Source organism: Cyclopterus lumpus, chromosome 4, assembly GCF_009769545.1.
Source record: "Cyclopterus lumpus isolate fCycLum1 chromosome 4, fCycLum1.pri, whole genome shotgun sequence".
In the NCBI taxonomy this organism is placed as follows: domain Eukaryota; kingdom Metazoa; phylum Chordata; class Actinopteri; order Perciformes; family Cyclopteridae; genus Cyclopterus; species Cyclopterus lumpus.
Window position 1 is genome coordinate 11,938,301 of NC_046969.1, and position 14,153 is coordinate 11,952,453.

General features: G+C 41.3%; 1 protein-coding gene across 1 annotated transcript in view; it reads left to right on the forward strand.

The window, feature by feature from the left end:
• The first annotated feature begins 5,885 nt into the window (after positions 1–5,885).
• The window catches only part of cachd1 (cache domain containing 1), a 70,280-nt gene continuing 62,012 nt past the window's right edge, over positions 5,886–14,153 (forward strand). The window contains exon 1 of the mRNA XM_034531774.1: positions 5,886–6,134. Coding sequence (XP_034387665.1) covers positions 5,886–6,134 — 249 coding nt within the window. The remainder of the gene's footprint in view (positions 6,135–14,153) is intronic.

A 14,153-nucleotide genomic window follows, 5' to 3' on the forward strand; every position in this document is an offset into this window, starting at 1 on the left:
TGGCCCCTCCCTACCTTTCAGACCTCCTCCCCCTCCAGACCACCAACCCGCTGCCTCAGGTCCGCCGGAGACCATCAGGACAAAGCGCCGGACCTGGGGTGACAGGGCCTTCTCAGCTGCTGCACCCACCCTCTGGAACGCCCTCCCCATTCACCCTATCATCATTCAAGCAAGCCCTCAAAACCCACCTCTTCAAACTCGCCTTCACCCCCTGCACCCTACCCTCCACATGACTCATTCCGCATAGCTTCTCTAGTTTTTCCCTTTTGACCTGAAATGTTCTGTTTGTTTGTTTTGTTTGCTCCTTGTCTTTCTATTTAGTCTTGTTCTGTTTGTCTATGTGCCCTATGTAAAGCATCTTTGAGTGTCTAGAAAAGTGCTATAAATTCGAAGTATTATTATTATTATTATGTTTATTTTACCTATCTATGTTCAGCATTATTGTCCTTGCTTTTAGCTGTGAGTCTATTTTTATCTTGTTCTTGGAACTATGTTACAGTAATTTGCAACATTAAGACGGGTGTCAAATTCCTTGTCTGTGTCAATAATGCTGATTCTGATGTTAATAACCCTGAGAATAAATATGTTAAGTAGATAAAAGGGCTTAAATGTTCACGTCACATCCCTGTTAATATAACATACAAAAACAATTGAAGTTGTTTATATTATGATAAAGGTCAATGGTTATTATGCTGTAAAGGTCACAAACAATGTACAGCTGTGTCTCCGTGTCCGCCTGTGAACCCGAAAACAATTCTTTGCCTTTTGAAAACAATTCTTTGCCTTTTGAATGTCTGTTTTGTTCTTGTTCCTCAGCCTCTGTCCTCGTTTCATGGCCGTGCGATCACAGGGTTCTGTCATGCATTAAGAAGAACTGGGTAGTTCTGGCTATCTGGTTTGTCCCTGGAGCGTTTCCTGTCTGCAGATGGATGGATGCCCAAAGACTAAAGCTGAAGCTCTGATGCTGCCAGTGAGTTCAAGTCGGTTTGGAACTGGGGAGGTTGTTTACGTCGCAAATTATTTCAGTTTTTCCCCCAGGGTTATGACCGAGGCACCATGGTCATCAAGAGAGAAAAATCAGGTTTGTCAGTCAGGATCCGTCCTCCACACGTTTAGGCTGTTTGGAGCCCTTGAAAGGTTAAGGCATAATAATTGTCTACCATTATTGAACTTTTCATTCTCCTTTCTTCGTCTCTGATTGGACAAGGGATAAATGATGATCATCCTCAACATGATGATGCTGTCTAAACCAGAGAGGAGTGTTCAGCGCACATGCACCCAAAATGTTTCCTTCAAGTGGTTTGAAGCTGACCCAAGTCCACTTTACAATCATTGATTAAAGCAGGTTGCTTTCAATGTTAACAAACATCGTTCTTGCCTTAAACAGACTGCGCTTTTATCTTATGTTGTGTTTTAACATAAAAAGTAACTCACCTGTAGTCCACATGCAGTAAGAACAGACCACAGCGTCAAGATCCAAAGAGCAAAAACGTGTATGTGTCGCGTAATACGGGTATGGCACAAGCCATTTCGGTGTGTGTGCCTGCCCTTAATGTAAAGTATAGGGACTGATTTCAATGATACTGCTTTCTATGTGAGCATCTTCTTCTTCCTTCAACACTAGAGACATCTATATACAATATAATTAAAATATAAATGAGAATAAACCATGAAACAGAACACATAAGCAAAATCATGCAACCAGAAAGAGATTTGTCTCTCTCTGGATGTATTTTTGAGAGTGACTTCTCCAGTGGATACTCTGTGTGCCTCTGGTGTATCAGTGTTCATTTCTACCTGTGTAGCATACCTGCTTTGTTATGTAAAGGTCTTGTTTTCCCACAAGGAGTGTTGCTGTTAAAGCCTAACAAGCCTCTATGTGTCACTGTCAACCCCTGTGTTTACTGATTACTGCAGTGGGGAAAATGTCACGCTTACTTAGTTGCATTTGGCTGTGGCTTTATTTACACAGCAGGAGGAACTCCGGTTGCAGCATTGCTTACTTCTCACAGACAGAAAAGTGCTCTTATATTAGAAGTTGTTTAACCTGACTGAATCTGGCTTCAAAATGTAATCTCGACTTCCACAGGTAACAAGTAATATTAGATCCTGAGCCAAAAATGTCCTGTTCTCGTATATTAAAAATGTCTCTCTCAGTCAGCGCTGCCTTCGAAGGCAGATGTGAAACCCCAGAGTCTTCCTGTCTTGCTTTGAACAGGACCTCCCTGCATCTCACCCCAAAATCTCTTATAATATATATTTACAAATCGTGAATCCTGGACTAATCAGCCTCACTTTCTCCTCTTTATCTTCCCAAACCAGGTGGCTTTGTGGGTCTATGCTGTAATTAAAATAATGCAAATGAGGTAATCCTGCAAAACAAATCCTTCTGTCTCTGTTAATGAAGACCCCTACCTGCTTTCTTGTGTTAAGAGATATTAGCTCTGAATAAACCAGCAGCGCTCTCTCCACAGAGACATGCCAGTCAGGATTGGTAATTTTACAGAAAGACGTGTTGCTTTGGCTGAGCTGCAGACTGAATATGATCCAAGTGGGGAAAAAAATTAGAGCAAGTCAAACTGGTGCCATACATTTCATGGCTTTACAAGCCAACAATCTCTGTAGTAAGAAATTGATTTGGACATGTTGTATTCATCATACCCGTTATAAATCAAACACAAGCTTTCAAGTGTTGGTGAGGTGCAGAAATAATATTATTAATATGACTATCTTTAGAAGTTGTTGTTGTTTTTATTATGCGGAAAATTAAAGATCTGCTTTACTGACCAAGTCTTTAACAAACAGTTCTTTGTCGTAATGGAAATCTAGAATGCAGAAGGGCAACATGTTGAGTCTTTTTCTGACCCCTTTCTCTGAACACCTGGTTGCACCACACACACACACACACACACACACACACACACACACACACACACAGACACTTCTTATATACAGTCTATGATAGAGACGAATGCACAAATAGCAGGTGTGGAGCAGAGAGAGTTCAGCAGGCTTTTAAAATCCTCCAAACTCGACACCAGAGCTTTGATGAGGTCAGCTCTGCCTCTTTGGCTGAGAGGAGAAATTGACCATATCATTTTAAATAGTTGTGGCATCTAGTTTTCCCTTTTGATTTATTTTAGTCTGCTTCAAATTATGTTAATTCATAGTCTTTCTGTTTGTACACGGATCTTTATACATTTTCTCCTGTGCAAATATTGCAACCGGTTCAGGAAATGAATTCCTGTCATCAACAGTCACTATGTGTGTACTTAAAAATAGAAAGTGGCTTGCTAATAAACTACAGTTGTGCCTGTTGAACTTAGAGTTGTAGGTGAAACAACACAAGAAAACGTGGATTTTCTTGGGAACTGATAATGTATGTGCTGTACGCACTATACAGCTGATACCCTTGTGTTTGTAAGTGTGACGGCCATGCAAACATCTGATGGTGGCTGCAGCCAAAGACGCAGACAGACGACCCATTCAGGAGCCCAGCAAAGTCTGGAGGCAGGAACTCTCTTCCTGCTGCAGATCTGTGGTTTGCAAAGCGTTAGTCCACTGCATCAACCACGCGTATATTTCACTGCCACCCATCCATGTTAATTAAATCTTGAGGTGACAATTGTAATAAAAAAGTAGTTCCTCTAAAAGGACTATTGTTAGCCATGATATTAATATCAAAATTGTCCACATCATCTACACTTTTACTTTAGTATATTCAGTCAAATTACTCATTCCAATGTAATATTTAGCTTTAATGCAACCAATGTAACAATTGGATAATGGTAGACACCACATACTAAAAATATGTCTCCATTTGACTGGTGATATTTCAGGGGAACGATCACAGTGGTCTGACAGCTCTCTCCTCACTGTGATCAAGACCGTGACTGAACAGGTTTGACTGACTGACTAAAACATACAAATGATATATTTATAATGTGTCGACTCACCAGCAAGTGACGCATGATGAAGACGTGAAAACACAGTTGATGCAAAAAGGACTTACAGCTTTACTGGTGTTGCAGCTTCTTGTCGGGCCTCAACCCAAACTACATTCTGTCAACCTTTGTGCATCACAGGTGAGTGTAGTTATAGCACAGCTACATCAGTGGTAAACATTCAAAAGGTTTCGTCAAAAGCCTCCCATGACCCGTAATGTGGATGTTATGAGTTTATGGGTTAAAAACAGGGAAAGACTCAAATCTAGTGTAAACGACATAAAGCAACCAATACAACGCCACCCGAGGCTACAAAGGAAGCTATGTTTTCACCCCATTGCAACTGTCGTCTACACAGGGTGTCTCTAAAGATGGTAAAGAATAACTTATGTGTATTTCTTTGAAATGGAATACAATATTTTGTTGTACACAAATAGCATTGAAACTGATACTTTGTGCATGGATGCAACCAACATTGGTTAACAAAAAAATCTCCCAAAAGCAGTCAGCTGTTGGACGGGTGGGAGTGCTGTTCAACTTCATTGCCTCGCATCATTTGCCATGACCACACAGATTAAAAATGTATTTTGCAGTCAGAAATCTAAATGGGAATTGCCCAAATACACAAGCCTCTGCTCTTCTTCAAAGCGACTCAGCCGAAGTGAAATTGAAGCTGCAACCAAAACAAGAACTGGATTTTTACAGGAGCGAAGTCTCTGCTGGTCGCGTTACTGCTGCTTTCATTCACGTTCATCCAAATGCTGGAGTTCATTTCCCCACAATCCACATGAGATGTGATAGGCTATCACATATGTCACCTGTTCATTCGTTTAATGCCTAAAAGTACAGGATCTCTCTTTGTGTCTGGAGTTTTACCTCAAGTGCACTATTGTGTATTTTCGTGGTCTTTGTTGTTCTCCTGGGTTCAAAGACATGATCCCACATACTGGCAGTGTTTCTGCAGAAAAGATCTAAAATGATCCTGTAGCCTCATCAACGCTAAAGACTCTGTCGGCTATGTATAGTAACCCCACTTCAAGATAAGACATAAAAGGAAAGAAACCTTATAAAAGTCACACAAAATAACAAGAATATGTTGGTTTTTTAACAATCTGCATGGAAGGCATTTTATTAGCAACCGGCATGGAAGGTATTTTATTGGCTAATTGCAGACAAGGTTTGACCCCTTTTCCCCATGCAAGGCTATTTTGTAGAGGTTGTTCCTTATTGGACACAAAGGTCCCAGGATAGTAACATTTTACTTACTACTTTTAAGCCAGGAATTAAGTAAATAATCAAGATATTCCTGGCAGTGTGAAAGGCTTTGGCGCTGCATGTTGACCTCCGTGATTGGGAACACTCTGATTGAAATGTGAACATATTTTTATATTGACACACACCTTTCTTTTTGTTGCCCGGTCAAAAATAGTTTGAAGGTTGACTTATTTTGAGGATCATTCGACGCCGGACGTTTTCTTTTTCACTGGTGTTTTTTTTTCCCCAGCAGCAGCTGAAGGCACCACGAAGCCCTGATCCATTGATCCACGGATCCAGGCGCCGCTAGGACTCTTGTGTTTCCACGCCTCCCACTTTCACCCCCATTGTGGAGAATCTCCGGCTCACACACACTTTGCCAGACTTCCAGGAGTTGGAGCGACTGCCCAAAGAAAGAACACCGACGACGGTAAAAAAAAAAGAAAGAAAAGGAAAGGAAAGGAAACCTATGTCTCCTTTCACGCATGGATCTACTTTCTTCTCTTGAGGGATTTCAAGGAGCTGCAATGGTTACCGTTGCTGGAGATTTCGGAGACTTGAACCGGAGAGAAAGGGCACACGTCCTCTACGCGGCGAAGTTGTAAAAAGTAGTTTCCCTTGAAGTTTTTTCTTCCGCCACCAGCTCAGACTCCGCGTTTCTCCAAAGTCTGCGGACTCACAGCCATCATGGCGAGGCGGACGGGGGAGAAACCTCTGGGTTTGTCGCCGAAAACGCGCGCTGCTTTCTGGGATAAACACCTTCGGTTTCACGGGGGATTGATGGCTTTTTCTTGGAGCTTCGCTCTCATCTGCTCGGCTCTTTCATGTGGATATTGCGGAGCCGAGACGGAGTTTTCCATCCTGGAGGAAGCGCAAGTACTGGCCGACCAGATGAAGACGCTGTCATCCCATGAGCTGGGAGTCCTAACTATGCAGGTAAACGTGGAGCACACATGTTTGTTTTACTCTCGTGTCTGTGTAACGTTACTACGATGAGATCTGTTCGGGGACACTTCGCGGATTTGAAGCACCCGACCCGGCACGCACGAGCACAAAACATCACAATATCGTAATATGTGCAGAGCGAAACTTTTGTTGACTGAAATGTTGTAGTGTTACGAAACAATCAGCTCTTTTGGTGCCAGTGCCACAACAGGCGCTTTGAAGACGGGACGCTTTTTTTTATCTGGGACATGAGCTCGCTGGAGGTTTGATGTTCTGGTTGCCTGTGTTTCAGTTTTATTATTCCATAACTTGCTTAAAGAAATAAGTGTGTGTGTGTGTGTTTTTGTGTGTGCTTGCACGTGTCTGCCGAAAAGGTGCATACGAATATGCATCCATGAAGCAAGGTTTCATTGTGGATTGGCTCTCATCCAACAACATTGTCCCTGTAAAGATGTACAGATGCAAATATGCAGATACACAAGCTGGTTATTATTCAACATGCCTTCAAGTGTGTCTGGGAATCTCTGCTATGTAGTCCTCCTGGATTTTTTTTTTTTGTGGGGGGGCGCTGCAGCCCACAGACCCGGTCAGAAAATCAGGGTTTTTTTAAGCTCATATGTAAAAGAAAACAATAAATCAGATGTAAATGAAAACAATAAATCAGACTTTGTTAGCACATAACCCGGATAAAAACACATTGTTTTTTTACAGAAAATTAATTGACAACTGTTCGGAAAAGTTCTTCTATTTCAATGGTAAAACAATATACAGTTTTCACAATTTTCTGGCATGTCATATAGACTTAACAATCAACCAAGAGGATTATCAGCAGATGAATCGCTAATGAAAATAACTGTTTGCTGCAGCCCTGATTTATTTTAGACATACTATGCAATCACAACGAAAACACTACTTCATCATGTCCGTGCCTGCAGACCTGCGTTGAGTCATCAAATGGCAGGAGGTGCAGGGTGCAGGGCCCGCTGCTGCAGGGTGTGAGGGGGGTGTTTAGCACTTCAGAGGCAGCGGAGCTCACCGGCCCTGAACACAGAGACGAGGCAGCGGGGGGGCCCGGCCCCCAAATGGTGTTTCATCTTGTCTGCTTCCACACGGAGCTTCCTTCATCCCGGCTCTGGGAGTCTGCTTTGAGGGCTTCCTCTGATCCCCCTGCATCCGCCTTTGTCACCGCTCATCCTTCTCCAAGCTCCAGTTCGTTTCTCAATTCCCGTTCTTTCCATCATTTTCTCTGTCGTTCGTCTCTTCTGCTCTGTATTATTGTTGTCTTCTGCTCTCGCTGGTGCTCACAGTCAAATTAATCAGCCGTTAATCTTTATTTCTTATGTCAAAGTAAAATAGTTCCATTGGCTCCAAAGATGCAATTAATGCAAAATAGTTTTCTCTCCTGTTTTTAAAGACTCTATTCAGATTTCTTATAGCCCCTTCTGACTATTTATGAAAAAATATGCATTTTGGCATCTTCCCCCCCTGTATCGTGAGAAATAGCTTTGAGACGGCCATGTTGTTGTACAAGTTGGGGAAATCTAACTTGGCGTGAAGCTAACGCAGGTTTTTCTTTTCATGGATTTGTTAGGGCAGTTTTCCACAAATGTAGGAGATGTGCATCCAGTAATAACAGTCCACATCTGCCCGTCAAAACTGCTGCAGGAATCTGACGGCTATACTGTCTATGTGGACACCTGCTCAGATGGGGCCTGACTCGCTGTCTGCAGGTGTGTCCATTGAACTCAAGTTCAATATATCCGTCTGTCTCTTTGGCACTTTGTTTGCGTTTTTCCCGATGCAGTGAAGGAGGCAGTGATTTCCCCATTTTCCATTTGAGTTTGTATCCAAAAAGGCACCATTGACTTAAATGCAAATTCAGATTTCTAGAGTCACGGCTGTATATATTATCTCTTGAAAGCAACTTTTGGGCACAAAGACCAACACGCAAAAGTTCAGGCAGCATTAGTTTGGAGAAGATGTGATGGTTTTGTTATCGAGCGAGGCCTCTCTGCTTAAAACGTAACTGTACCTCTGTCCGCTCCACCCCTCATTCTCTGGCAGATGTGTAATTTGAGGCAGTCCGTGTCGGTGCATCTGAGTTAACCTTGTTCAATCTGTCAGTTATTCAATCATCACGGGACAAAAGGGTGTTGACTCTCTTGTTTTCATGATCTTTTATTTATGCATTTAATTTGATTTATTTTCATGTAATTCTGCTACAATCTAGTAGTTCATTGAATTGTTTTTATTAATTCAGTTGATTTCTATTTATTGCGACTACAAACTGTAAAGAATGCATTGGGGCTGCAACTTACTGCTATTCTTGTCAGCGATAAATCTATCTATAATAGTATTGATTATTTCATCATTAGGTTACACAGTATCGGTATTTGAGATGTATTTCCCTTTCCCCAGACATTTGTCTTCATTAGCGTGACCTCCAGTATCGTTTTAGTGTTTTGCATTAAATCTCCATAATTATACATATTTCATTATCATTGTACTTCATGTGTTATTTATTAGAGATGCACCGATACTAATATTGGTTATTGGCCTGACGTTGACTCAATTAATGGGTTGGGGGCTAGAAGCCAATCTTCTATTGGATACCTGTTATTTTAATGAACAGTTAAGAATATTCTTCCACATGATTAATTGCTTTCATATATCTGAATGAGTTCTGCCGTGCAACTTGTTCCTTGTGAGAAGAGACAATCTTCTCTGATATATATTGAGCATTTCATGTCATTTCTTTGGAGGGCTAATTTTGACTTGGACTAAATATTCAATTGAATCCCCTTTTGCATGTTATTAAACTATTGGGCCTGGTGCTGCCAGGACCACAGCCACACGCGCTTGATCACTGTTGAACACAAACTGACATGCCATTCATAGATTGTTGCTAATGCTGGAGCCAAAAAGGGATCACTCATCGCCGTGTGACAAGTCCAGCTCCCTTGCTTTTGACCGAGAGGGTATTTACGCCCTGGCGGCTGATTGTTTACAAAGGAAATTTCACTGTGCTAGTTTTAAGTGCCTTAATCCTCAGAAGTGTGGCTTGTTATTGAGGCTGGCTCGTCCAGCATCCCTGGCCCCCTAATTGAATATTGATAGTAATTTAAAGGGAATGGGGGTTTGTGCAGGGGCAGCGCTGGCCCTGTCAGGAGGCTCTGATTTTTATGGGTTGGGTTTGGTCCAAAGGCAACACCAGTCGAGTGGCAATCGCAGAATCCAAATTGCTGCTGCTTATGCTTGGACTAGATTTTTGATTGGGCTTATTTTAACATGTCTAAATGTCTGCCTTTTTTATTTTAATCCCATTCCGCTGCTTTGCCTTTTGTCTGTCTCTCGACATGTGTGTGTTGCGTTTATTCTCTTTGCCTCATTTTATAATGAATCACTTGCAGAGTCTAGGAGGCAGACGGAGAGGAGGAGGGAGGGTTAGAGGATATACAGCAGGACATCAGAATTCCTGCAAGCTTCTTTGTAGCACAGCTTCAAAGCCTTCTCGCTTCTTACTGCATTGCCTGCACAGCTGTATCCTCCAAAAGTCAAGGTTACCACGAGCCTCACAGGCCCTCTGCTACATGTTCCAACATTACGCTCTCATTCATGCTCTTTTCACGTTTTAAGTTTATGTGTGAACTGCTCTACTTTCAGCCTGACATGCTATAGCACTCCATGCACGCTGTATTGATGTTGAACTTGTGTACATTTGAATATAAAGTTATACATATGCTCTTATTTCGTAGAATATTATTCAATATAACATTTTCCTTCATCCAAAGGAGAAATGAACACATAGGTGTCGGATGCATCTCTAAGCACATTCGTGCACTTGTCTTAGGATATAATGGGGCTCATTTTGTTGCCCAGACCTCAAGGCACAGAGGTTACATAACCAACTACTCCTTGTCAGTTAGTCCAATGTTGAAAACGGGTGGCAACTTCCTGTTACAACAAACGAAGCCAATGCAGTGCGTCTTCCACCTGCTTTCTCTCTACTAGCCAACAGGGGGCGACTCCTTCGGTTGCAAAAAGAAGTCTGATTGTATAGAAGTGTATGAGAAAATGACTCTACTTCTCACTAGATTTAGTACCTCAGTACTAAACATGAGTTTATGGTCTCAATCACTAGTTTCAAGTCTTCTTCAACACTGCATGATGTACATTTTGTAATTGTTGGCCAATTTAGAGTCAAATAGACCATAAAACGGAGTATGCATTTGAACAGGCTTACTGTGATTTGCGGCCAAATCGCCAAACTCGAGGCTTAAAAGCAGCAGTCCACAAACCAATGGGTGACGTCACGATGACTACGTCCACTTCTTGTGTACGGTCTATGGTGGCAAACCACTTTGGGTTGAGGACGGAGAAGTTCTCTTGTCAACTAGCATGTTATTGTTGTAGGTTACTGAACTAAACGACCCTGGTGTCCATTCTATTACCACTAACTATTCAATCCAAGTTTTGTATCATTCTACATGGATGTTTTGCTTCAATGTTCGCAAAGGTGGCTCCTGCTATGTTGGGTTAATACTCGTGCTGATAAATAGGGAGATGTTAGGAATTCTTTTAGCAATTTGCTCACATTACTACAAGTAAAACCTCCAGAAGGGCGTCCATTGTCATGGAAATAATATACAAAAATGTATATATTATGACTGTTGGCTAGCTAGTTGCTAACTTTGTCTCTTTTTATTGTTTGTTGCAAGCGTACAGTTTGTTTAGAGCCCCTTTGTTGAAAAACGTCTGAAAACTATGATGCAGAGAGTGAACCAAATAAAATATGTGGTTCAGGTGCATTCAAGAAAAGTGGAATGTGTGGGTGGAAATCCTAGACATTTCCATACGCATGTACTGGAGGGTTCCTATATATCTATTCACCTTCTGTTCATATTTTCACGTCGAAGACAAGCATGGTGAGGGTGGTGGTTTCTTCTTTAACCACCACCCTCTCATATTGTCTCCCCACATTAAATATCTATGCGGTTTTCAAAGTTGTAGGGCTAGCTTAATGCTTCTGTTTCCTCTCCCTTCCTTTGTGAAATATGCAGGTCGTCTGAGCTCCAGCAGCTTTGCATTAGTCAGCCTTGCATTGCCATTGCGAAGGCACAACTCCTCCTTTTTTTCCAACCATAAATCATGAAGTGCCTCAGCGGTTTATGAGCCATTCAAGGCTGTGCTGAACTATCTGCACCTCTTTCCTTTCTACATTTTAACTGGTGCCTTTTCCAAACTATTATTGCAGGGAGCATCTTTTTCTTTTCTTTTTTTGCACTTACTTGCTTTGACTCTGTTATTGGGTTCTTGGCTGCTGCCGATAATGAATACTTCAAACTTTTCATCCAAGCTGAATTGAAAATATATATGGTAACTGATTTTATAACCTGCAGGGTATACATTACCTCCTTTCCAAGCAAAACCTTTCTATAATTCAAAAGTTAAATTGAAATGAAGAATTGTGTTTCTTGAGTCCGTTTTTCATGGAGAACCAGCTTTGCGAACAGCTGCAAAGTCCCATAGCCACATCTGCTATGTTTTTAAACTTGAATGACTTTTGGTATCAGTCTTCAACATTCTTAGCCTGTCCGAAACCGGGGAAACGTCCCAGTTCTGTCGGCTGTTACCTTTTATCATCCCGTCACAATGCAGGGGAGAACCGAGCAAAAGGCCACGTTTTCATTAAATGTGGAGCCGTTATATGTTTTGGCCTGAGTCCAGTCATTGAGAGGCTCGGGCGCCCCTCATATCCAACTGCTCCACAATATCTCTAACCCCCAACTGAACACACATCAGACACGGTGAGGTTCCCAGACTTGTTTGACAAGACTGGGAATTAAATGCTGCTCTTGCATGGAAACCATGTCACATCTGGATTTCAGAAATGCAACTGCATATTCTATATTGTGCTGCAGGGATGACATACTTTTTTTGGCCAACCCCTGAAGTAAGCATCACACTGGTTCCATCAACATGAATCCAATGTGATTTTTCATTTTTTCCATATTTTGGATTAATGCAGAAAATAAGCTCTGTGGCAAACACAAGTATATGATACTAACATGTTTTGTTCAGCAAGATAATTTTCACAAATGAACACCACTTTAATGACTTTTTTTAAGCACAAAAATCAGCAGAAATAAAATGCCAACGTCAGGCTATTAACGAACTACACAGTCCATGGCTGTATGTCTTTTATTTGTATAACAATGGCAGTCTTGTATGTGGTGCAAGTGTTCCAAATGAAGTCCTAAAAAATCGGATTGTTTTTTGCTAAGGCCCCCCCGAAAACAGCCACTGCCCAATCCCATGTAATGTGCGAGCAATATCCTGGCATGGTTTAAACTAATGGAAAAGGGGGAACATTTTGTTTTAAATTAGATAATGAAAGCTATAGAGAGATTACCTTTTTAAAACAAGCCCTAACATTGTTGTTCCTCCAATATGTTTGTCTGTCACGTGACGTCACATGTCTGACGCTTGCATTCGGACTGGTGAGCTTTTCCCTCTATTTCAATGGCCTCTTTATTCACAATAGTCCACCAACAAATTGTACTGGTCATTTAGCTCTCAAATCCATATACTCTGCTTCTAGTCTACTTCTCTCTGATGTTCCACAAATCTGCTATTATTTCGGTTGGAATATCTCACTGATATCGTTAAAAAAGCTGTTTTGACCTCCGTAGAGACCTGAACAGTCCTCGTGTTTGGCTTCATCTTCATTTGAATCTACCTGCAGCCCACTTCCATTATCTAATGTGACTGTGCTAGAAGGCTGCTGGAAGATATGAGGAGAAAAACATTTTCATGTGTTTTCTTTCTCCAGATCTTTTAACAAGATGGCCCCCATTCGTTTCAATCAAAAATCCCTTTCATTTTTTCCCTGTGTAAGTACAGCCTAGTGCACTGTCTCTTGGCTCCCGCTGGACTGCGGTCGAGACGGAGAATAACACTGATGTTCTTCCCCTTCTGCACCAGCTGTTGTGGTTTAAATCTGTCTCTACTGTCGTGGCCAGATCCTTTATCTGACCGCTTTTTGATCTGTTTCCCACATTTCTCTGTTGAAGAAGGTCTCTCTCTCTCTCTCTCTCTCTCTCTCTCTCTCTCTCTCTCTCTCTCTCTCTCTCTCTCTCTCTCTGTCTCTGTGTGTTTGGCCTTGACTAAAATGGGTTTTGCAGTGATTTTCAGCCTTATATTGTTGCCTATGTTGTTTCTGCCTTCGCTTACTCTAAATCTTTCCTGACTTTCCTTTTTTTGTTTTGACCTCCTACAATGCTGAGCAGAATCTAGACTGCACATTTCCGTGATTGCTATCAAAGTGCATTGTAGTTAAACATGTTCAGATTAAACATCCTGTCCTTAAGTTTAGCCTGAGATGAATGTCAGGATGCCATGCAGGTATACCTGCGTCTCTGTGTGTTGCATCATTATCATGTATAGCCAAAAGTGTAGAGCTGTAGATCCACACACACTTAAGAGCTGAATTGATTAGTCCATTAAATGTGTAAATTATTAATTAATTGAGAAAATAATAGTTTGTTGCAACCACAGTAATGTTTCATAATTGGTACTTGCTGGTAAGTTTACTCTCAGGCCACAAAGGCAAGTTTTTGATTCCCACAATTTATTTATGATAAAAGTTGCTCCCTCTCCATTTCTTCTGTAGACATGCAACTAATGATTGTTATTGATTAATCAGAAGTTACAGTATTATTACAGATATTACCTTGATGACGGATCAAATCGTCATCACCAATATTTGTCATTTCAGTACCACAAGTTAAAAAAAAAGTTAAAACGATTAATCGCTTATCAAAACAGTTATAGATTAATTTTCTGTCTGCTGATTAATCAACTAATCCTTTCAACTCTAATATTCTATGTATTGAAATAAGCCCTGTGCACCAACCCTCCAGGTTTTCAGTGAAAGTAACTCTGTCCTTTGCTTATTAAAGAGGAGAACTAATTAACTGGCGATCTAATCAGCTCATTCTCCCTTTTTTA